The sequence below is a fragment of the Anabrus simplex genome, chromosome 2 (assembly GCF_040414725.1).
Source record: "Anabrus simplex isolate iqAnaSimp1 chromosome 2, ASM4041472v1, whole genome shotgun sequence".
NCBI classification, from domain to species: Eukaryota; Metazoa; Arthropoda; class Insecta; order Orthoptera; family Tettigoniidae; genus Anabrus; species Anabrus simplex.
In genome coordinates this window covers 540,523,342-540,549,014 of record NC_090266.1, presented here as the reverse complement: position 1 = coordinate 540,549,014, position 25,673 = coordinate 540,523,342, and the positions used below count along the sequence as shown (strand labels likewise).

The following is a 25,673-nucleotide window of genomic DNA, read 5'->3' as shown; positions in this document are numbered from 1 at the left end:
TACAGGCGATTAAAGAATCAAGTGGATAGATACTGCAAGGTAGATAAGGAAGTATAGCTGAAGGAGAAGTGCAAGGATGTCGAAGGTTGTATGGTCCTGGGAAAGGTAAATGCTGCATACAGGAAAATCAAGGAAACCTTTGAAGAAAGGAAATCCAGCTGTATGAATATTAAGAGCTCAGAAGGAAAGCCACTTCTAGGGAAAGAAGACAAAGCAGAAAGATGACAGGAACATATCCAACAGTTGTATCAAGATAAAGAAGTAGATAATTTGGTTCTGCAACAAGAGAAGGTTGTTGATGCTAATGAAATGGGAGACCCAATTTTGAGGTCAGAGTTTGACAGAGCCGTGAGTGACCTAAATAGGAAGAAGGCACCTGGAATTGATGACATTCCCTCTGAATTACCGACTGCCTTACGAGAAACCAGCATGGCAAGGTTGTTCCATTTTGTGTGCAGGATGTATGAGACAGGAGAAGTCCCATCCGATATTCAGCAGAATGTTGTTATACCTATTCCCAAGAAAGCCGGTGCTGACAGGTGTGAAAACTACCGCACCATTAGTTTAGTATCTCATGCCTGCTAAATTTTAACACGTATTATTTACAGAAGAATGGAAAAACAAGTTGAAGCTGAGTTGGGAGAAGATCAATTTGGCTTCAGAAGAAATGTAGGAAGACGTGAAGCAATCCTGACTTTACGTCTGATCATAGAGGATCGAATCAAGAAGGACAAGATTCAAGATTCTGAAGGTGACTGGGATCAGATACCGAGAACGAAGAATTATCTACAATCTGTATAAAAATCAGTCTGCTGTAATAAGCATCGAGGGCTTTGAAAAAGAAGCAGCAATCCAGAAAGGAGTGAGGTAAGGCTGCAGTTTGTCCCCCCTCCTTTTCAATGTTTACATACAACAGGCAGTAAAGGAAATCAAAGAGGAATTTGGAAAGGGAATCAAAGGAGAGGAAATCAAAACCTTGAGATTTGCCAATGATATTGTTATTTTATCTGAGACTGCAGGAGATATCGAGAAGCTGCTGAATGGTATGGATGAAGTCTTGGGTAAAGAGTACAAGATGAAGTCCAAAACAAAAGTAATGGAGTGCAGTCGAATGATGGCAGGTGATGCAGGAAATATTAGATTAGGAAATGAAGTCTTAAAGGAAGTAGATTAATATTGTTACTTGGGTAGAAAAATAACTAACGATGGCAGACGTGAGGACATAAAATGCAGACTAGCACAGCCCCAGTACCTTAATTAAGGCCACGGCCGCTTCCTTCCCACTCCTAGCCCTTTCCTGTCCCATCGTCGCCATAAGACCTACCTGTGTCGGTAGAACGTAAAAAAAAAACAAAAAAAAAAAAAACATATTGTAAAAAACTACAATGAAATATTTCAAAAAAATTTGGGAAGATATTGGTTAAACAAATCTCTTGTTCGCTTATTGGAGTAAACATTGTTTTAATGCACGACAATGCCCGTTCTCATGCTGCTCTGTGCGTGTCAACATTCTTACAGGAGACAGAAATCGACACACTCGACTGGCCAGCACAAAGCCCTGAGCATACATGGGATCAGCTCGGGCATCAAGCCTGTTGACAAGATTTCCATACTCTGCCTGAACTGCGGGTGGTTCTTCTTCAAGAAGGGATGCTATACCACAAAACGATCTCTTCACCTCAATTACCAGCATGCTTCAAATGGCTGCAATACCTGTTTAATAAGAAATGTCTGAAGAATTCATGAAGATATTTTGCATTCTAAGTACCACTTTAGTACATTAAATCTGTATTTCTCCATACAATCCAAATGTTATGCTTTCTTTGCTTGTCAGTGTACTTTATTCTGAAGGATTTGTTAGGCACTGCAGGTAGTGGAAAGTTGAATAGTGCAGAAGAATGTATATGTCTTCAAAATGATAAGAAAAGTAGTGTCCAATTCTCTCAGTTTATAGCTTTTGCTTGAGCACACCTGGTTCAAATGCCTTGTTAAAAAAAGTATACCATACATGGACTGGACTGGCATTAAAATATTAAAATATTTGTCCCCCAAATTTAATTACATTTGAACTTTTAATTTAAACTGCTCAACATTTTCATGCAAGAGTTTTTTTAAATAATAATAATGTTATTGGCTTTACGTCCCACTAACTACTTTTCGGTTTACGGAGACACCGAGGTGCCAGAATTTAGTCCCGCAGTTCTTTTACGTGCCAGTAAATCTACCGACACGAGGCTGACGTATTGGAGCACCTTCAAATACAACCGGACTGAGCCAGGATCAAACCTACCAAGTTGGGGTCAGAAGTCCAGCACCTCAATTGTCTGAGCCACTCAGCCCGGCTTCTCAATTTTTTAAAATTTTAAGGAGTGAATAGTAAGCTACTGAAAATTGTTGGTAGCCATGACAAATATAAGCGAAACTAACATGGGAAATGTATAAGAAAGTGTAGGTGTAATTATATTCTTCATATTGTTTGTGACAAAGCTTGTGTACTGAGATTAGGTCTCCTAATTGTAAATAATTTTAAGAATGCTCAGCCTGGGTTTGAATTTTATTGTTTATACCTATCAGCATAGAGGTGTACATCTTCGTCATTACCTTTAAAGAAAGTAAAAGTAAACTTGTGTCCTCGTCCCGAAGTGGTGCAGGTCATTTCAGGCACACCCCCAATGAAGGTATGCTGAACGTACCATTTTAATCACATACCAGCCCTCTTATAGTTTTTAAATCTTTGGCAGTACCGGGATCCAAAACCAGGGACCCAAGCGGCAGCTGTTAGTGTCAACCGTTATGCTACAGAGGTGGACGTTTTTAATGTAAAACTATAAGAAGCCTTGCATGGGAAAAACAAGAAGATAGGGGATATGATGTCTTGCAGATTAAAATTTCTTTGGATAACAGCCAGGTCTGGCACTCAATGAAGAATAATTATTGTACTACAGTCATTGTGGCCCATCTGGACGGTGCGACTGGTCTGTCACCATTCCTACCAATGACATATTAGTCTCAGATGATAGCTGATATCATTAGCTGGAATTTTGAAAGGCAACAGTGGCAAGGTGACTGCCTCTCTTGAAGCCTAATCTGTTTCTTGCTACACTCATGTGGTATGAAAGCCATTCAAATATAATGTTGTGTTCCCATGGGGTGTGATAAGCTTGTGTCCATTATACTGTTATGACTGCTCCACATCAGCTTGTGCTTACTGGAAAGCATGGTCCATTCTCACAGGAGGAACGAAGTGGTCAGTTGAAAGAAGGCCATGGACGAGTTAGTTGCTGAAGGATGTGTAGCTATGTGTTCAATTTTAGCAAATGAAATGGTTAGTTTCTTGCAATGAAAAAAATCACAGGAGAAGGAGATAGTGGGTTAGGCAGTTGATATTACAATGCAAGGCTTTGACAGCTTCCGCATTTATTAAAGGAGAGCTTAAAATCGAGAGGATTTAATTTGTTTTGTTAAGAATGACAGGAGTACAGTTCAAGGATTGGTTATAGTGATTTCGAACTCCTAATAACAAAATAAGATACAAATAGGAGACAACAATTGCCAAAGTAAAATTAGAAATAACCCCATGTTACTTAGCAACAGGTGATTAATTTAAAACAGAATTATTTTTCCGTGCTGCTAAAAACACTATAAATTCATGCCGTACACCTGACAAGCCATCCACAGCTCTCCGAGGGAGTTTATCCAGGTAAGTAAACATGAAGAATGGTTTTCATAAAAATCAAACTTAAGAACATTCTTCCTTTATCTTTAATACGTTATAAAATACCAGTACAGGACAATGTTATAAACTATTCTAAAAATTATATATTTACTGCTGAACATCATTTAGTGATCAAAATAAATATTACAAATATAGCCTGGAATATTCCTTGTCATCAAAAGGAGAATACACATTTACAGAATCCTCTCCATCACTACAGGACATAGTTTGTCTGGATGGGTTATTCTGTGGAGATAATCCACATATTCTGTTAGTAATTAAAGTTTATAATTTCATGTTGCAACATAATAACATCTTCTTTAATTGTACGTGGTAATATTCAATGCATTTCCTGAAATAGTCGTAGATATTCTCCTTTTCTGCAATATGGAAAGCTGTTTTGGATATGTTTTGCAGTTTATCTAGGGCATTCTGCATTAAACTAACATCCCAGGACATGCCACTGTTCGCTTTCTTTCTTCCTTTACCAAATTTTTTTTCTCCGACTGAAGGCGGTGCTGAAAGTTGAGTATCATCCCAAACAGAAATCTCGATCTTATATTGAACACTTACTTCCTATGTCAGGATTTATATCATTACTTTGAATGGTCTTGTTGAGACACACCTGGAAAAAAAATTATATGTTTCAGGTACTAACACGAGATGAAGACTGGTAAATTATTGTACGGTTTCTGAAATTACTGGAACATCCCAGCATCCTTAGGGGCCCTTGATGGGAAACATGCTGTCATAAAGGCTCCCCCAGGAAATGATTCAGACTACTACAATTTCAAAAGAAACTACAATGCTGTGTTACTTGCACCAGTCAACAGTGTTTACTGCTTCCACTATACTGATGTTGGAGCCAAGGGAAGATTATTGGGTGGAAGCATTTTTCACATTTGTCACTTTGCATACAGATAACATAACATTACAAAACCTTACAGCAGATGAAATTTGTCTCAAAATAAGAGGATTTACAACTAGAGAGAGCCCGAAGAGTTGTTGGAAACACATTTAGAATACTCATTAGTAAGTTTAGTGTATTTAGAAAACCAATTTCCTTGAAAACAGAAATACTGGACAAAGTGGTCTATACTTGCGCTTTACATCACCAGGCGAGGAAAAAACAATCCATGCTATATACCTACAGGAATGACTGAACACAAAGATGACAACCACTTTATTATTTCCAGTACCTAGTGACAATATACAATCGATGGATTAGAAAATTTCCCATTAAAATGAAACAGGCATGCAAACTGTAAAGCAGAAAGAAAACAGGGCAATTACTGTAAATACTTTAAGGGAGAAGGAGCAGTACCATGGCAACATACAAATTTTACTTTGGCAGTAAAAAACTTTGATAAACTAAAATACAGTTTGGAAACCTCTCAAAGAATGTTATTTCCAGAGACAGTATTGCTACAGAAAATATTGGCAAAATACTAGCATTACGTTAGTATTTACCAGCAATGCTATAGGAAACCATAAATTGTTAATAACTGTATTATGTCGTAACAGGACATGCATACAGGTATAATACCAGTAAAAGTATCCAAATTAGAAAAGCAAAACAAATACTTAAGAAGGGATTTAAGTAGTTCTGATAGGCACTGTCATTACTGTAGCCTGGAAGCTCAGGCATTTATTTTGGCTAAAACAGGCAGGCAAATAAGCACTTAAAATTTAGGAAAAAGCCAGTAAAATATTTTAAAATAGGCATTGATAAAGACAAAAATGGGCACTAATAGATAGTTTAATGTAAGCTACACAATGCACCTCTGCATCCCATTATACTGCTTAATCTTATGTCCTTCTGTGGGTGGGAGGGATAGAATAATATCAACGTATCCCTTGCCTGTCGTAACAGGCGACTAAAAGAGGGACCAGAGGCTCTCAACTTGGGCGTGTGGGTTGGCAGCAACGGTTCCCCTAGCTGAGTCTAGCGTTGCTTCCACTTACTTGTGTCACATTCCTCACTCTCATCTTTCATACCTAAACTCCCTTGGTCAAATCCTGTCCTTTTCAAGGCCTAGGGAGTCTTTCATTTTCACGTATTTCGTGGCCCTCACCTTTGTGTTGCCGATATCTTCATTTTTCGAAGTGTCGGGCTTCTTCAATTTTCCTTTTGGTTAGCGTTAATAAAGGATGGTTACCAAGTTGTTTTTCCTCTTAAAACAATAACCACCACCATTTAATCTTACGTATCAGGAATGGGACCTGACAACCCTCTCGACCATTTGGCTTGTGGAGTGACTTTTCAGTAGAGATTTGTGTAATATAAAATATTGATTGTGTAAATGTTATGTTTTATCAATTAAATTAATTTTTTTTTGCTAGTTGCTTTACGTCGCGCCGACACAGATAGGTCTTATGGCGACGATGGGACAGGGAAGGGCTGGGAGTGGGAAGGAAGCGGCCGTGGCCTTAATTAAGGTATAGCCCCGGCATTTGCCTGGTGTGAAAATGGGAAACCACGGAAAACCATTTTCAGGGCTGCCGACAGTGGGGTTCGAACCTACTATCTCCCGAATACTGGATACTGGCCGCACTTAAGCGACTGCAGCTATCGAGCTCGGTGCAATTAAATTAAAAATGAAATTGTCTTCCTTATTATTAACACAGTACATTGGAATCATCTTTTCTTTTCTTTCCATTGATTAATTTTAATATTTAACATACCCTATAAAGCTTATGTGGCTTAGGCGGCAGCGCACTAGCCTCTCACCGCTGGGTTTTATGGTTCAAATCCCGGTCACTCCAGGCGAGATTTGTGCTGGACAAAGCGGAGACGGGACAGGTCTGGGTACACCGGTTTTCCCTGTCATCTTTCATTCCAGCAACTTTCTCCAATATCATTTCATTTCATCGTCAGTCATTAATCATTGCCCCAGAGGAGTGCGACAGGCTTTGGCTGCCGGAACAATTCCTATCCCTGCCGCTAGATGGGGGCTTCATTCATTCCATTTCTGACCTGGTTGAATGACTGGAAACAGGCTGTGGATTATTTTCAATGTACCCTTTTAAGTTCCTAGGGTTATGGGTACAATAAATAACAGCAGAAAATATCCACAATTCAAATGAAGGCAAAAAAAGGCATTAAACTATCAAATAGGCAACGGAAGCTAAAATAGGCACACAAAAAAAGGAAAATAAAACTGGTCCTACCATTCCGAAACGTACGGAAACCTGTTTGTCTCTATCTGCCACTTCGATATAAACACCCAAATGAAAAAGGCATTTTGCCTAATTTCTGGACTCTAAGTCATTACGTTTACATGGTAAAGAGGTAGCCCTTCTGATCGAATGCTCAATGTTTTGTTGAGGTAATTAACAACCTGTGCAGGCTGCTGATTCGTTACGTAGTGGGGGCAATCAGCAACCTTTATTTGGGCTGCAATCGTGACATCTGTTGTGTGGCGAGCAAGTTAAAATGGGTAGAAAACAAATCCTGTACACCGGTATTTTGAATATCAGTGAACATTAAACACATCTAGATGCATAACAAACACAACTGCTTGTGCGTTGTGAAGGTCTGTACATTTTATAATAATAATAATAATAATAATAATGTGGACTCCTGCACATCAAAGGCTTACTATGCTGAGAATATAACAATATTAATGCAAAGGACTAATTTATTTCTAGGGCAATCATGGGAGCAATTTGGAAGCACATTTCAGCAACATGCATACAGAAGAGTTTATGACACTCAAATGAAAAAGAAAAGCCTAAAAAGTCAACAGAAATTCACAACAAATTCAATGCAAAGAAGAGTAAACAAAGGAGTTGATAAGTCATTGCGTAAATCTGGTCACTGTTCACAGCAGACCATTTGCACTGCTAGATGACTCAGCTGCCCGTAATATCATTGGTCTGATTCCTCTGGACGCACATGCTAGGTGAGCATTTTTTGTTTTGTTTTTGATATTTGTTCGTGGCTTCGACCTCTGCAGATCTTTTGCCACTACTTTTACCATATGATAGGAACCTGCATGGAAGTGTAATTGCGGAAGTGTAGTGTAGTCCCCAGGCCAGGGATATTAATCATTTACAATTAAAAACCCGACCCGGCCGAACCCGGGGCCGCTGGGTGACAGGCGGACGTGTTGCCCCCTACACCACGGGGCCGGCCAAAAAGGGAATTGAGCCAACAGCACATGATGTTCCTAAGCGGTCACCCATCCAAGTACTGATCACGCCCAATCAAATTCCATTGTTTTTTGCAGAAAACTCTCTAAATTTAAGTTACAACACAATCATATAATGGTTTCATATGACATTGTCAACATGTATTCGAATATACCTATAAACGAAACTATCAGTATAATTAAAACTAATCTTTCAAAACAGAATAACTTAAGTAAATTCGAAATAGAAGAATTCATCAAACTACTGAAATTTGTTCTAAACAATAACTTTTTCACATTTAACAACAAAATCTACCATCAAAAGGTCCTTGCAATGGGTGACCCAATTTAGGGTATTCTTGCCAATATTTTCATGGACAACTTAGAAACTAATAAGATAATTAACAGAATCAATGGTCTTCAATTGTGGCTGAGATTTGTAATGATACATTCGCTACCATCGACAAACACCAAAATAACAGTTATAATAAAGTACCTCAATGGCATTGACAATAATATTAAATTCACTAAAGAAGACGAATCCAATAATTCTTTGAATTTCTTGGATTTAAATTTAACAAGGGCTAATGATAAATTTATATTCCAAATTTAGAGGAAACCTCCGTCCGCTCCACTGACCAAAAAGAATGATTCTTTGCATCCACATTCTCATAAGCAAGCAACTTTCTACAGCTTAATTCACAGGGCTCTAAAAATCCCACTTTCTAATGCTAATAGAAAAAAAAAATAGTTATATTAAAGATTTAGCTGAACTTTTTTTTTTTTTGCCAGGGGCTTTACGTCGCACCGACACAGATAGGTCTTATGGCGACGATGAGATAGGAAAGGCCTAGGAGTTGGAAGGAAGCGGCCGTGGCCTTAATTAAGGTACAGCCCCAGCATTTGCCTGGTGTGAAAATGGGAAACCACGGAAAACCATCTTCAGGGCTGCCGATAGTGGGATTCGAACCTACTATCTCCCGGATGCAAGCTCACAGCCGCGCGCCTCTACGCGCACGGCCAACTCGCCCGGTTTAGCTGAACTTAACGGCTATCAACCTGATAGGGTCAATAAAATTATAGGTAAAATCAAACTAAGAACCGCTTCAAAATTAACCCCTGAAAAAAAAAAAAAAACAAGTTTCGCTTCCTTTACCTTTACTAACCCGACTATATATCATATAACCAACCCGCTAATGAAATATGTCAAAATTGCGTATAAAACTTAAAATGTAAAACTTTCAAACAAATTTATTAAAACAACCCACCATTCCAATACTTTACAATCTTTAAGATACAAATAATACATATACGTTAAAATGGGACATGTTCCACTTAGGCTTTGTAAGCATCTTCAGCCATACTTAATCTAAAGCTAAGCCAGGGCCCTGAACTGGGTTTCTCATTAAAGTATAATACATGCTTTAATACAAGATAAAAAGTCATAAAATCTAGTCCACAGAGAAAGCGATTCTTAAAATGCAACTAAAATTCAATAATGAACTTGTCAAAGTATTATATGTACAAGGAATGAATACTAGTGTTTGTCTAAAAAAGTACAAGTCGGTTATTTGTAGAACGAGACATAGTCATAATGATCTGACATACATTTGGATTGTACAGATTATTTGATATTAATGAAGCGTGGATTAATTAAAATATCGAAAAATAAATCTTCGAACGTTGTTGATTGAGAATCAGGTACGTAGAATTGCAGTAGAGTTGTTAACTGCAAGTGGTTGCGTGATAAGGTCAAAAGGCTCCTTCTAGAATAATCTTTGTAATAGATTGTAGTCGTGAGCTGTTTAGCGTATATTCAAAAAATAGGGTGTTCAATAAAGCCTTAGATGTAGAAGAATTCGCAATGTAGCACGTGTTGAAAACTGAAATGTGTAAGAAAATAAGTGTAAGTTTTGAAACATAGAGAACATTCTATTAATGAGTGGAAGTTTAATAACGCTTACCCCTAGTGTTGACAGAGAGGTGACTAGCCTTGTTGGTTGTTTGAGACGATCTGGCAGTTGTTATTCTACTGCTACATGTATTGTAGGGGTGTGTCTGTGAAGGCGGAGAATGAGTCAGGAGAGGGGAGGTAGGCGGAGCATTGAGGACATTAGGAGTAGGCGGAGGGGGTGTGGCGTGAATCGGTGACTTGGGAGTGGCTACTATTGCGTTAGGGAATTGCTGACGTATATATAATTAAATATTTTCAAGAAATTATTTGCATTTATGTTGAAGGCTGTGAGTAATTTAGGGATTTGTTCAATTAATGGGCTATTAGTGTCAAGAACATCATTTAGATTATTATTAATGTATAATGCTGGTTTAGAAAAATGTAAGCGTTTTCAAACTCTATCATCAGTTTACTCTTCTTGATGTCAATGGCTATTTTGAAGTGTACTTATAGCTTTATTGTTGTTGTTATTATTACACTGACTGACAGAGCAAATGCAACACCAAGAAGGAGTGGTCAGAACTTTATGCCAATTGCAGGGTAGACTGACGTCATTGAGGTATGCTCATGATGTGAAATGCGCCGCTGTGCTGCGCACGTAGAGAAAGGTTAATGGGACACGGCGTTGGCGAATGGCCCACTTCGTACCGTGATTTCTCAGCCGACAGTCATTGTAGAACGTGTTGTCGTGTGCCACAGGACACGTGTATAGCTAAGAATGCCAGGCCGCCGTCAACGGAGGCATTTCCAGCAGACAGACGACTTTACGAGGGGTATGGTGATCGGGCTGAGAAGGGCAGGTTGGTCGCTTCGTCAAATCGCAGCCGATACCCATAGGAATGTGTCCACGGTGCAGCGCCTGTGGCGAAGATGGTTGGCGCAGGGACATGTGGCACGTGCGAGGGGTCCAGGCGCAGCCCGAGTGACGTCAGCACGCGAGGATCGGCGCATCCGCCGCCAGGCGGTGGCAGCCCCGCACGCCACGTCAACCGCCATTCTTCAGCATGTGCAAGACACCCTGGCTGTTCCAATATCGACCAGAACAATTTCCCGTCGATTGGTTGAAGGAGGCCTGCACTCCCGGCGTCCGCTCAGGAGACTACCATTGACTCCACAGCATAGACGTGCATGCCTGGCATGGTGCCGGGCTAGAGCGACTTGGATGAGGGAATGGCGGAACGTCGTGTTCTCCGATGAGTCACGCTTCTGTTCTGTCAGTGATAGTCACCGCAGACGAGTGTGGCGTCGGCGTGGAGAAAGCTCAAATCCGGCAGTAACTGTGGAGCGCCCTACCGCTAGACAACGCGGCATCATGGTTTGGGGCGCTATTGCGTATGATTCCACGTCACCTCTAGTGCGTATTCAAGGCACGTTAAATGCCCACCGCTACGTGCAGCATGTGCTGCGGCCGGTGGCACTCCCGTACCTTCAGGGGCTGCCCAATGCTCTGTTTCAGCAGGATAATGCCCGCCCACACACTGCTCGCATCTCCCAACAGGCTCTACGAGGTGTACAGATGCTTCCGTGGCCAGCGTACTCTCCGGATCTCTCACCAATCGAACACGTGTGGGATCTCATTGGACGCCGTTTGCAAACTCTGCCCCAGCCTCGTACGGACGACCAACTGTGGCAAATGGTTGACAGAGAATGGAGAACCATCCCTCAGGACACCATCCGCACTCTTATTGACTCTGTACCTCGATGTGTTTCTGCGTGCATCACCGTTCGCGGTGGTCCTACATCCTACTGAGTCGATGCCGTGCGCATTGTGTAACCTGCATATCGGTTTGAAATAAACATCAATTATTCGTCCGTGCCGTCTCTGTTTTTTCCCCAACTTTCATCCCTTTCCAACCACTCCTTCTTGGTGTTGCATTTGCTCTGTCAGTCAGTGTATATTTTAATTGTTTTGGAACGGCTTTTGATTAACCTTTTGTTGTTCTGGTCTCTTGACATACACCCATCTGATATGGCTGCACCTATGGCTCCACTATCTGTTTTAGTGGGGCATGCAAGCCTTCATCTCAGGGTGACGATTCACACGGGGGAGATTCCTATATAAAAAAATTAAATTTCCTTAAGCAAGAGTCCACCTCATCCAAGGTAATCATACGTCCTGTTTTTGCCAGGATGTCTGTTTTACATTTTGTCCCATTTTCAAAGTGTTTTTAATAATAAAATAAGAAAACAGTGTAATCTACAGTGTTTTAATAGCATAAGACAGTGTGAAGTTTAATGACCTTCTTTATATGAACACTCATTCAGAAGAGCGAAGAAATCATTTCTTCCTAAGCTCTGCCATCTTCCATGACTTTTTATTCTACATATCTTGATTACACTTTGAATTATGACTTACAGAGACAATGGGTATTATTACTACATCATACCAATTTTTAATTTAATTGAGTTTCTAGCTATTGAGAAAATATTTGTTTTTAACTTAATTTATAGTATTTGGTGGGTGTGGCCTCTAAAGTTAAAAACTGTAAGTAAAATGCTGATATATCTTTTAATTTGAAAGTTAACTATATGAGTAGTCCATTTGCAAAACCAGCTATGTGCTAGATAGGCAATTCGTGAGAAATCAGGAAAAACTAATAAAACAGAATTGTGATACAGGGCTGACTGTTTTTATAAACTATAGGTAAACATGATTGTAATATGTGTACCAAAGTTCTGAAATATCTGATGGGTAGAAAACAAGTTAGTAAAATATATTTCATTTGCATATATTATGTTTTGCAACTGTGTTGTTCGCATAGCAGGTTTTGCAACTCCAGTGGCAGTTCTAGTTTGCAAAACCAGCTACAATTATTGTAGTGGTGGAGTTTAATCACACACTTTTGATGCATGAAGTTATGTATTGAGTACATTACAATCCATAATGCATACACACGTAGATAGATAGATAGATAAGAAATGGGTGAGCCCTGTTTTCGCAGAGCTCCACACGTAGGTCTATGAAGACCCTTTGTGCCCCTTGAACGGGTTTGCCTAGTCCAGCCCTAGTGCTCCTATAAAGGATACCAGTGTCCGGATTTCGGCATTCCTGATGTCCTCCAGGCTCACAAAATGTGAGCCCAGGAATCGATGTCTAGCGCTTGCAAAAGCCTCGCACTGACATAACACATGCGCGGAGGTCTCCTCCTCCTTACCTGAGTGATTTTCATGATGTGTAGGTGTCTCTGTAAGGTATTGTGGCCTGTTAACAGTCCAACTACCATTCTCATTCTGGTCCTATTCAAATTCATTAGGACCTTTTTATAGCTTTGACTAGGCCCTTTGATAAGTTCACGTGCCTGTCTTGCTATGGTTAACCTCTTCCAAATATCTAGGTGAGACTGGTTTATCCATTGGGATATTGCCAGTCTCACACTTCGGAGTGACACTCCCAGGAAGGGCTCTGGTCCTATGAAGGAACCCATTGAGCCCTGTTTCGCTAGTTTGTCAGCTTCTTCATTTCCACTGATACCTGTGTGCCCAGGAACCCATAATAGGGTAACTGAGCTATACACACGTAATGGAAGAACATACCGAGTAGAAGGGAGAATATTAAAACGTAAAGGACATACACAGTTCAGAATAATTCTGTGTGTGTTAATATAGTATCAAAGTACAACAAAATAAGGGGTTTAGGTTATGTCTGTTTCATCAGCTTCCATTAGTTCAAAGTCCAAAGTGTCATCACGATGATCATCATCTGCATCTTCATTCAAACTTTGAGTTCTGCAAAGACATCGGCATAGAATTCCAAATATGGATTACTGCCTCATGCTTCTCCAAAGTGAAGAACAAGAAGTCTCTTAATATCTTTGATCTTAGCCGATTTCACAACAACACCCCTCGAGATATCAGGGCTGTGAGAAATCTTAAAATTCTTCCATTTTCCGTACAAACTTTTTGTTTCACCTATGTCAGAATTGTAGAAGGGTTCTCCTCGAACTAGGAGAGATTTATTGCTTTTGTTTCTTGTGACTGTTAATCTCTTTGCTTTCTCTAATCGGAAATGCCATTGTCCATGGTTTTAAAGAATGTCATCTGGATATACTTTCCAATCCTCAGCAAGGGGATCTTCTCCTATATGTGTTACAATTCCGTCAGCTTGTAGGCAGCATCCACAACAATGAACTCAGAAAAATTGGCGAGCAAGAGAAACAATTGCAAGCAGAATTTCACACCTGAATCTCTACACTATGCAGTACAGCTCACCTAACTATCTACAATAGAAATAAGCATTTTATCATTATTTTCTTTGACAAAGAGGAGTGCAATACTGTTCTTATGGAAAGAAAAATAGCAGGTTTTGCAACTCTCCTCGAAGGACAGCCATGTTAGTTAATAGACATATAGCAGGTTTTGTAAACGTAAACAATGGCCTGTCAATTTAGCAGGCTTTGCAACCGTTTGCCATTTTTTATGTCAAATTTAAACCTATTATAGCTAGTTTTGGAACCTGAAACATACCTAAATTGGAAGCCAGGATCATAAAGCAACATGGGATACCATTATCTCATTTTCGTAATTTTACGCACATAGCTGGTTTTGCAAATGGGCTACTAAATATAATATTTAGAAGTTCATAGCTGCAATTGCAATATTAAGACATCAAAATAAATTACGGTACACACAACACATGTACTCCCGCAACAAACTGTACCATTACATTGCTCATCCAGGAAATTTTAATAAGAATGACTCTTTGATTTGAGCATAGTAAATCTTAACCACAAGGAGACTGTTAACTTAAAGAGGCACCGAATGCTGCAAACTTTACATTCTAATACTGTTTTAGAGTGCAATATATTGTATATATATTGCCTAATGCGATGAAATAAGCTCATGTTCTGAATTAGGATAAACCACTTTTCTTTCATCTAAACTTCTTTTCCAAGAAATTCTGAGATTTTTGCTTAGGTAACATGTCACGTCTCTTTAACATATTGCTGCGACTAACGTGCGCAAAACTTTTCCAAAATGAGCAAACGAATAAGTCGTCCAGTATTCTTGAACACAAAGACATCAGATACAAATATTCAGATTCAAGTGCTATCCATCAGATATGTGCTGCAAAAATAAAATAAAATAAAACAGTGTTCAAAGAGGTTTTTTTATAGTTCCTTGAGCCTCAATCCACTAATCGACCATAGTAGACTATGGGAGATGGGACAAGTCAGATATAATCGAACACTGTCCATCACGGGAGGCGAACGTATTAAGATGTTCTCATGGTACCAAGTTTTAAAAAGTTTTGGGAACAGATGTCCCATTTTGGATTTTGTCAAACTATTTATATTATTGGGAAATATTATGAAGACTAGAAGTATATGCACCAATTCTACTAGGATATTCCATAAACAAGAAAGATCCGATGTACAGAGTCTCTCTTATGAACCCAGACCGAGCGCACAGTGTTTTTGTACTCTGCACTACAGCAGCTGCCTCAGCCCAACTTACGTCGCACGCGGCCGCCCTGCTTTAAGCACGTATACAATCTTATACGAAATTGGAAGAATTGTCATCCTTCATAATGAGGGACTTCATAAACACCATTAGGATTTTTTGCACACCAATAGCGAGAGTTATGACTGTTCACACGACCATTTACATGAAACCAGGCCTCATTCGAAAGTAACACAAGCTGTGGGTCGAATAAATGATAATTGAATGAGGCAAGATACCACTCACAATATCTCACTCTTGTGGCTGGATCTAAACAATGGGCCCATATAAACCTGTATGGTTTGATGTGAAACAGCTTTAAGCTCTGTGTGCAGAAGAAACCATAACCTCTACTTCTTGTGCTAATTTTATGTGAAACTGGCACTTCACCAGGAAATTACTGAACAAATGCATCGCATACCCGCCGAGCCGACTCGTGCGTAAAATAACTTTTACATACAAAAATACGGTGTTGCAATGATAACCGTCTCTCACCATGTTAACAGTTAGAATCAGCCTGGCTACTGATGCTAGGTCGAACATGTGCACGCTCTTTACAAGATCAAGAACTATGTGCACGCTTCCCGTACAGCTGCTTGGGCCTCAGAGTAAAAATGCTACTGGACAGTCTGGGTTTATAAGACCGACCCTATATGGTACATTTTATAAACAACAATAATTACAATGGACCATACATTCTATCTGTCAGTAGGCAAGGGCAGGGACTACAAAAAAAAGCGCTGGGATGGCCAGTCACCAGTGGTTCTAGCAATGAGTGATCAAGGAACAGTAAAAATCTCCCTGTGTAAATAAGCAGGAAAGTATGTTTAGTTTCTAGACATTAGCTTACAACATCAGAAATCTAGTTTCAAATTGAAATTACTGCTTTTCTGAACTGAATCAATCACACACACATCCTCTAAACAAAAGCCAGTTGACTGTATTCCTGTTGCTGGCAATCATAATTATTTAACACTTCAGGTGAATTCTACAAAAATAACAAACATACAAACTAAATTTACAGTAAATTTAATTAACATTTTGAATATACTTACTGCCTCGTGGTCCATAAAATTTTACTGAAAATTCGTTGAGACCTCCTAAGATAGTAACTTCATGTTTACTCTCAATACTGAGAAACAGTTAAAGAATAGTATCAGTAGATGTATGTAAAAACAAAAGTAATAAACTTCAATGGTAAGGAAAAGAAATTGGATGCTCAGAAAGTAAACCAATATCACCTATGACTGAATTAATTTATTTCACAAAATATGAGGGCTATTGTTTTAAGGACTGTTTTGCAATGGAATATAAAGTACTAAATATTTTTGGCCAATTGATGTTTCATCTGAATATACACACATTCAACTACTTTTTCACATATTCTCTATTTTTGTTCAAACGTTCTTCATATCGTGACATAACTTTTTGTAAACATAACGCTAACAAAAAAAATTTATTTTTCAATCACAATATAGTTAATGCAAATAAAGATGGATATCAGGGTTCTAGAATATAGGCCTATAGATTAATATGCACACAGTGCAATTTTTCATATGTTGCCATTGATGCTCTCACAGCCGTACTTATAGACATGATACAGGCTTTTGGGCTTGTGCTGTGTCAAGAAAATAAGGTAAAATTCTTTACGTTTTGCAGAGAACTGTGCTCTGCATCATCACAAGAAAAGAGTAAACTGTCAGAATTTTACTAACCTTTTCATGTAGGTAATTATTTGTTGAAATTTATTTTGGCTCATAGTTTTTTGAAATATCTGAAGGGCATTCACCCATAAAACTGGGCCAAACCCACCCACATCTACCTATCCCAAGAAATTGGGGAAAAGGCCAGGGAAAAGAAGAACAGAACATGTTTTTAGTCATCCATTTCATATCTTCTCATTTCTTCGTATCATGACAATAACGAATTCTGAACAAGCTGATTCTTGAGTAAGGTATTACAACATCACCTGTAACAACAGCTTGCAGTAAATTTCCAGTAGACCGAGGTCAGGCGACCGGTCACGCCATGCTAATTTTAGCCCTTTACTAGGAAAAGGACTTCATCTAGATTGCAAGACTGCTTAGCCCTTCCATATTCTGAAGAGACGGTTATAACTTGATAACTCCTACTTTTCGAAGTTTGCTACATTACGCTTTGATTGCCCATGAAATTTCAACCTATGTGAATGAACGTTATGAAACAAGATGATATATAGACAGCGATGGATTGGAGAAGGGATGGAACATGAGATCTTACTGGACCATGTGATATGAGAGATGGAGACTTTGGAGCCTATATACATCAACGACCAAGCTCGTAGGGGTCTTAATAGCTGAATAGCTTAACTACTTAACATCAGAGAAGGCCTTTTACATCAGAGCGTCTTTACATCGGAAGAGGTCTGAACGTCTGAGGTCTTAAATTAGTTCACTTCGCATCTGAGTAGAGCACTACTCAAAGTTACTCTCACTGAGACCTGGTTATCTCAATGGTGAACGACAAAGTCAACGACAGACCGGTTTTGACTTGTCTAGAACAGGAGATATCTTTGTCATGTATTTAGTTACGCTACAATTCTGTAACACGGAAGAATACAAATGTATTTTCTCCATGAACATAACCCAATGTGGTTCTGATATTGAAATTAAGGCTCGTTACCACATTATGTATGAAGTATCACCAAAGATGCACACAAAATGCTGTCAGTTGCGTACACTAGTTTATCTGTTTTTTGCTAGTTGCTTTTACGTCGCACCGACACAGATAGGTCTTATGGCGACGATGGGACAGGGAAGGGCTAGGAGTGGGAAGGAAGCGGCCGTGGCCTTAATTAAGGTACAGCCCCAGCATTTGCCTGATGTGAAAATGGGAAACCACGGAAAACCATCTTCAGGGCTGCCGACAGTGGGGTTCGAACCTACTATCTCCCAAATACTGGATACTGGCCGCACTTAAGCGACTGCAGCTATCAAGCTCGGTACTAGTTTATTTACAAATTATTTCCACATTAAACACACATCAATAAACCACCATTTTGAACAACTCCGAGTCTCCCTGGCTCAGGCGGCAGCCTCTCATCGCTGGACACGTGGTTCAAATCCCGGTCACTCCATGTGAGATTTGTGTTGGACAAAGTGGAGGCGGGACAGGTCCTTCTTCGGGTACTCTTGTTTTCCCGGTCATCTTTCATTCCAGCAACACACTCCAATATCATTTCATCTGTCAGTCATTAATCACTGCCCCAGAGGAGTGCGACAGGCCCAGGCAACCAGCACAATTCCTATCCTCACAGCAAGATGGGGGCTTCGTTCATTCCATGTCTGACCCGGTCACTGACTGGAAAATAGGTTGTAGGTTTTTTAACAACTGCCTATCATGAAGAATAAGAAGACTGCAACCAATGCACGTCAATTACTAACTCAACAAATCCAATTCACATACTTCAAACACTCGGTAGCACGACTTCCACAGAAGTCTCATCAAAACAACTCCTCTCTGCCTCTTATATATGTTGCCTGGCCAGCTTCTAGAAGGATATGACACAACATATCTTCTTGTAAATTCTACAGTGCACAATAGCATGGTTACAATGTAAGGAAGCTTCTACAACTATCTAGTGCCAAAGATACGTTATTCTTGGTATTACAGTGTGTTGCACAATATTGTAGTGGATTATAAATCATATATACAAGTAACAATAAATTATATACTAGTAATTACGTGTTCTTACATTGAATAAATCATATTAATATGTAGACAGCACATTTCATGACATAAGCTCACGAATAATATGATCGTCCGAACATAACTATGTAAATAATAATAATAATATTAATAAACGGATGTAAACACTTCATAGATTTTGGATTTAATAGCGAATATTTGGACATTTACATTGCATAATATGACTTTTCTTCGGACTTTGGTGCATAAATGATATTAACCTGCATGACAGTGAGTTTCATGAATGTTGGTTTACAGAATTTGTGGCTGATTTACCATATTATATGTCTATTATTGAGAGGAGGAGAGAAAAAGAATGTATTCTTGGCATTCTACCTGACAACCAAAGTTAGTTACATAAAGGTTCTATAATCAAATTAGCCAAGCACTTTCTTATCTGTTGTTGGAATAAACAATGACGTAAGATGGAAGGCTGTAATTCTTAGAAATGAAGTGTCCCAGTACAAATTGCTATAAAGTAAACCAAACTGTGCATTACTAAATTAACTAAACGAAACTTGAATAACACTTCTGTGACACCATGTTACTGAGAGAGTGGCTTACAAATACAGGCATGGCATCGTTGCAAAAAGTTCTGTCGTATCTGTTTGAATATCCCCGGTGTCGTTTAAACAGCGTCGCAGGCACCAAGAATTATCACCAAGAGATCCTCTTCAGTCTTGACAGGTGTCTCCTACACAATATTTTTCACACGACCCCGGCATGTTAAAGAACTACTGCGGGACGAAATTCTTACACCCCAGTGTCTTAAGAATGGACAGTCATTAAACAACTTGGATTATTAATATATTTTGGCTCGAATGTTTCCGGACTATGGTTCCTTATCTCAAATTGATCCATTTGCCGCCCTCCATCATCCCTGAAGGTTTGGAACATCATTACGGATACATCCTGTATATACAAAAACTGAAACAATTTATGCATTTTTTCACTGGTTTAAGATTTCTCTCATCCACATTTCTCCACCCTGTCTTTCACGCAATACGTCGTCTTGGCGAATTCTTCCATCTTTTCTTTTTATCCATGTACACTTGTCTACTAGGTGTCTCAATGTCTCTTCACTTTCTCTGTAGATTCTACATTTCTTTTTATCTTATTTAACCCAGTACCTGTTGGCTAGAGCTTCATTCCCGTGCCTCTGGCAATTTAACTTAATTTAATTTTACTATTTCTGGAAAACACACCTGTAAGGGAAAAAAAAATTTGTTTCCAAATTAAATGTTCAAAAATGTTTCAAGTTGATCAACATAAAACTTCAGTTTTACACATTCCGAAAATAAAACTATGAGAAGAAACCAAAACGGAATGTGTCCAAACATTTATTTCTACAACACCAGGCAAGTCAAGCCCAAAGCCATTTTTATGGATTAATGTGATGCTCTACTCGGTGCAAATATAAAGCTTGAAAACTGGCAAGTCCCAATATCCGTTCTTTTTCCATGCAAGTTTGAATGTTTCTGCTATTTAGGAGAACTGGATGGACATCATAAAGATGGACATTGCAGATCGGGGAGGGACACTGGAGGACATCATTAACAACACAACGTATCTCAATAAGACAATGGAAGAGGTTCGGCATTGGTACCCGGGAAACTGGAACTGTAATATTATGATGATGATGATGATGATGATGATGATGAGAAAATTCATGCATAATGCATATTTGGAAGATTTTTGGATTTAATAGCAAATATTTGGACATTTACATTGCATAATATGACTTTCCTTCTGACTTTGGTGCATAAATGATATTGGCTAGTTGCTTTACGTCGCACCGACACAGATAGGTCTTATGGCGACGATGGGACAGAAAATAGCTAGGAGTGGGAAGGAAGCGGCCGTGGCCTTAATTAAGGTACAGCCCCAGCATTTGCCTGGTGTGAAAATGGGAAACCACGGAAAACCATTATCAGGGCTGCCGATAGTGAGGTTCGAACTTACTATCTCCCGAATACTGGATACTGGCCGCACTTAAGCGACTGCAACTATCGAGCTCGGTAAATGATATTGGAATCATTTTTTGAAGAGTGTACGCAACATATCATCCCAGATCCAACAACCTTCAGGATTTGAAAAATAACTTTCAATACCACATGCACTAGTACTGTAAGTGAAAACCAGAAATTCATCTTTGAAAGGATATATTATCAAACTTACTTTGTTTTCATGAATAGTATTTTATTTACGATTTTACCACCAAGTAGTTTTAGATAAAATTCATAGTGCAAAGTTTTACAAAAGAATATTCTTCAATTCCCAACTTCTTCAACGAAGGAAAGAGTGAGCTGTCTCATTAATTTTAGTAAATTACCATACAAAATTTTGTGTCGTGTTTTAAAATGTAAATGAATTTTAATCCTTTTATTGATATTTCAGGAACTTTTGGCCAAATAATTTAGATAAGGAAAGGGTTCTCCTACTATTGACTGATGCAGCGCCATACTTGGTGAAAGGCCGGTGAAGCCCTTGAAGTATTTTACTCCAATTTAAGACATGTTACATATTTAGCGCTGCATCGTGTGACGGAAACAATACGTCTTAAGTATGAAAACATGAATACACTGATTTCTTCCATAAAGAAAGTAAATAAATGCATAAAATATCAGTAGTGTCGAATAAACTCTAGGTTTAATTAAATCATGTACTGTACTGAAAAGCGATAATTTTATTCTTAATCATATACTACCAATATTTTTTAATATTAAAGGTATTCCTGAAATCTCCTGTTCATGTTACTGTATATAGAGAGAGCTTGCCAGTTTGCCTTTTCCACCACAGCCTATTTTAACAAAACGCAGTAGGGCCTATCTGTCTAAATACGACAATCTTTTACTGCTATAATTTTGAAGCGGTTAAGTCAGTAAGAAATAGTTAATCTGGATCATAGGTTAAATAGTAAACTTATTTAATTTTTCTAATTTATCATAAATTAAATTAATGCCACGATTAGATGTAATACTGCTTAATTGAATTATTATTTCTGGTTTAGGTCGTAGACAGTCTTCCAGTATATGGCGTTGCCTGCATTAAAGATGCGCAGGTGGCATTCAATAAAAACAATATACAGCAAGACTTGATTTATATAAAATCAAATTTTTGCAAATTGCCTGCTGTGATAACGAGGTTGGAAGCTACAGGTCTACCCCATGTCCAATCGTTAGCAATTATTGAAGACATTTGAATGTGTTTGCAATCAATGCACGGAGAAGTAGGTGTGATAGCTAGAGATAAACTGAACAAAGTGATCCTTCCAAATAACTATTTTGAATTTGTCAAGCTAACAACAGATAAAGATGTAAAATTTGACCTACTATATCCCTACTGTCTTCATTTAGGTATGCACCTGCCACTTTTTGTGATGGAGAAATATAACTTTCTGTATAGAATGTGCTGTCAAATAAACGTGACTCAAGATCGTTTGTAGAAATATCAGTTGTAAGATTTTTCAAAAGGAAATGAAAATGTAACTATGTTGAAATGAATTTTGATAGCGGATATTTTCCAGTTTATTGCGCAAGTTTTGTTACATGATAATGTATGAATGCATGCATATTTTGAGATTTGACAGTGCATGGAAATCCGGGCTCTACTAATTAATACGTTGACTACAAGCTCCTCAGCGGGTGATTTAAACCTCCAGCCCAGCCTTTTTAAATCCCTTCATCTCTACAGTACACTATTTTACAATAAATGTTACTGTATAAAAACTGGTCGCTGAGCCATTCGAGAATCAGCCTAATTTTGCATAGCCAATCAGGATTCCCCTCATGACTGCTGTGGTTAAAGTGCAAAAATGACAATATGTTTTCGAACCGGGTTCGTGCCATAGTTTTCGAAAAATTCGGCGAGCCGAAAATAGTGTCCTCTGTCCAACATATTTTCAGAACCGGTTTTTGAATTATTCCGGTTACAAATATTAGTCCTAAAAACATTTTCATCTCATTTATGTTGACCGGTTTCCACATTTGAAAAATAGAATAGGCCTATTTAGTGAATGGACGCGGTGCTGCGCTAATAACTTGTTCTGCGTAACGGTTCGTCTGATGGCATATATTCAAGGCGGGCAATAAAACGGATGCATATAGGTTATTTGAATGTGCTGAATTTCACTTTACCCTTAGTCTGGTAAATCATCATCGGAATTGCTTTCGCTATCACTGAAATCAGGGATGAGTTCATCACCAGAATCATAGTTCAGTAGTATGTCTTCAATGTCCTCACTTTGTATACTGTGTTTGTAACTTGTCATGCTATCGCGACACAATAACTCACTTCACTACACACCCTCACAAGAATAACATGACTGCCTTAGGTCCGTATTTACTCAAAGAAAAAAGGACAGCATTGGAATGTATCCTCTGTTCAGGTAGTAAGGGTGAGTGACTGTTCATTTATATGCCATCTATGATTTTCAACATGAACTATGACTTTGTACAAATTTAGCGCTATACTCGAAGCAACGTTTACATCACGCGACCTTAAACACCTTAACTCGGATAGGGTTCCGCACATAGGCTGCTCTTAAACACATTAAGGCGCCTACGGGAGTGAATGTGTTAATGTTGGGTACAAATGGACTTGACACTTAAACCCATTTAATAATAATAATCCGACTCCTTGGCTGAATGGTAAGCGCTGAGACCTTGGGTTCAGTCGGGGATTTTAATCATATTTGATTCATTCTTCTGTCTTCGGAAACTGGTTGTTTGTGTTTGTCCCAACATTCTCCTCTTCATATTCAGACAACACACCACACCACACCACACTACACTACACTACCAACCACCATAGAAACAACCAATAGTGATTACATCCCTCCACACTGAATTTGCGTCATAAAGGGCATCCGGCCGTAAAACAAGGCCAAATCCAGGTATAGGAAAAGCAGTTGGAATAATAATAATAATAATAATAATAATAATAATAATAATAATAATAATAATAATAATGTTATTGGTTTTACGCACAACTAAATTATTTTTTTGCTTTTCAGAACAAGGTGAGGAATTTTGTCCTGCAGGAGTTCTTTTGTGTCGGGTAAATCTACCAACTTGTAGGGAATTCATCGATTCAGCAGAAGATTGTCAGGAGTTGGAAACAGAAACAGAAGACAGAGTGGGAGAAGCACAGAAGGAAACAAGAAGCTTCTCATTCAGAAATGAGAATATTTTCAGAGAAATCCTGCTTCCTACAAGTGCTTGTTCCCTACCCACTCCTTTGTTTACATGGCCTGCCTGCTTCCTCCTGCGTGTCAGTGGATGTTCTACATCAGACATTAGAGATTACTTCTTTGCCTGTGGTCCTAAATCAACTTAAAGACATCATATTATGATAAGATTATAATCAAAATTTTTGTTATATGTATTTTAATGTTATAATTATTCCTGCAACATTATCTTTGTCTGGTATACATATGTTTTAGTTATCACATAATGTTTAATTTTTATTTGGCTGAAGATGGCCACTAAGTGGCTGTAACTAGTCCTAAGACTGATGTAATATCATTTACTTGATATATTGTATTCAACAGATGAGAAAGCAAGTTTAGTAGGGAAATAATAGATTCAGAAGAAGATTGTCAGGAGTTGGAAACCAAAACAGAAGATAGAGAGGGAGAGGCACATAAGGAAACAAGAAGCTTCTCATTCATAAATTAGGATATTATCAGAGAAATCCAATTGCTTCAGCAAGGAAAAGCAGCAGGGAGTGATCAAACTACTGGGGAGGTATTAAAGACAATGGGGTGGTACACAGTGCCTTATTTAAAATTTCTCTTTGAATATGTCATAAATAATAGTGTAACATGAAAGGAATGAGAGGCCCTGTATAATAATAACAATATATAGAGGAGAGTAATAAAAGGAAACCTGATAACTACAGACCAGTGAGCCTGACCAGTGTAGTTTGTAAAATACTACAGTTTAATAGCAAAGTATATTAGAGGGGTATGTGAAGAGAAAAATTGGTTCATGCGGAGCCAGTATGGATAGAGCGAGAAATTTTCTTGTGAGGCACAACTGGTGGGATTTCAGCAGGACTTATCAGATCAGTTGGATTGCATAGCCATAGACCTTTTCAAAGCATTTGACAGAGTGGAACATGAAATAATATTAAAGAAACTGGAGGGAATACAATTGGACATAAGGGTTACCGTATACGTTGGAGAAGAACATTTTTAAATTCAAGAGTTCAGAAAGTAAAAGTAGGAAATCATGTATCACAAGAAGAGAAAGTCTGGAAGGGAATTCCACATGGTAGTATAATCCGTCCATTACTTTTCTTAATACTGTATACACAAACGATTTAGGGAACAATATATCATCAAAAATAAGATTGTATGCAAATGATATAACTGTTTATAGGGAAATAAAAAACATTGAGGATTGTTCAGATTTACATAGGGACCTTGACAGCATTCAATAATGGGTTGAAGAGAATAATATGAAGGTTAACGGAGGTAAATCAACTGTTACAACATTTACAAACAGGAGCTTAAAGAAAGAATTTAAACATACTTTGGATGAGGTAATTGTCCCAAAAGATGGCAACTGCAAATACCTACAGTAGGTGTGAGATTTGAAAGTAATTTGCACTAGAAGGGTCATGTTGATGACATTGTTGGGAAACTATAATCTATCAGCTTTAATGTAGATAACTTTAAACATTTTGTAATAAAGTATTGATT

The 25,673-nt window shown here is 38.5% G+C and overlaps 1 protein-coding gene across 2 annotated transcripts in view; it reads right to left on the bottom strand.

Annotated features, from left to right (window-relative positions):
- Positions 1-25,673, bottom strand: part of LOC136864213 (ubiquitin-conjugating enzyme E2 H) — a 115,660-nt gene that overhangs the window by 74,445 nt on the left and 15,542 nt on the right. The window contains exons 2-3 of one of the 2 annotated variants that reach the window (XR_010859286.2): positions 16,297-16,373; positions 3,536-4,340 (exon numbers count right to left, since the gene is read on the bottom strand). Coding sequence is in view for 1 of the 2 variants with exons in the window: in XM_067140923.2 (XP_066997024.1) it covers positions 16,297-16,373 (77 nt within the window). In the remaining variant the exon portion in view is untranslated. Of the gene's footprint in view, positions 1-3,535; positions 4,341-16,296; positions 16,374-25,673 lie in introns of those variants that run through there. The other variant, XM_067140923.2, reaches the window with a different exon arrangement.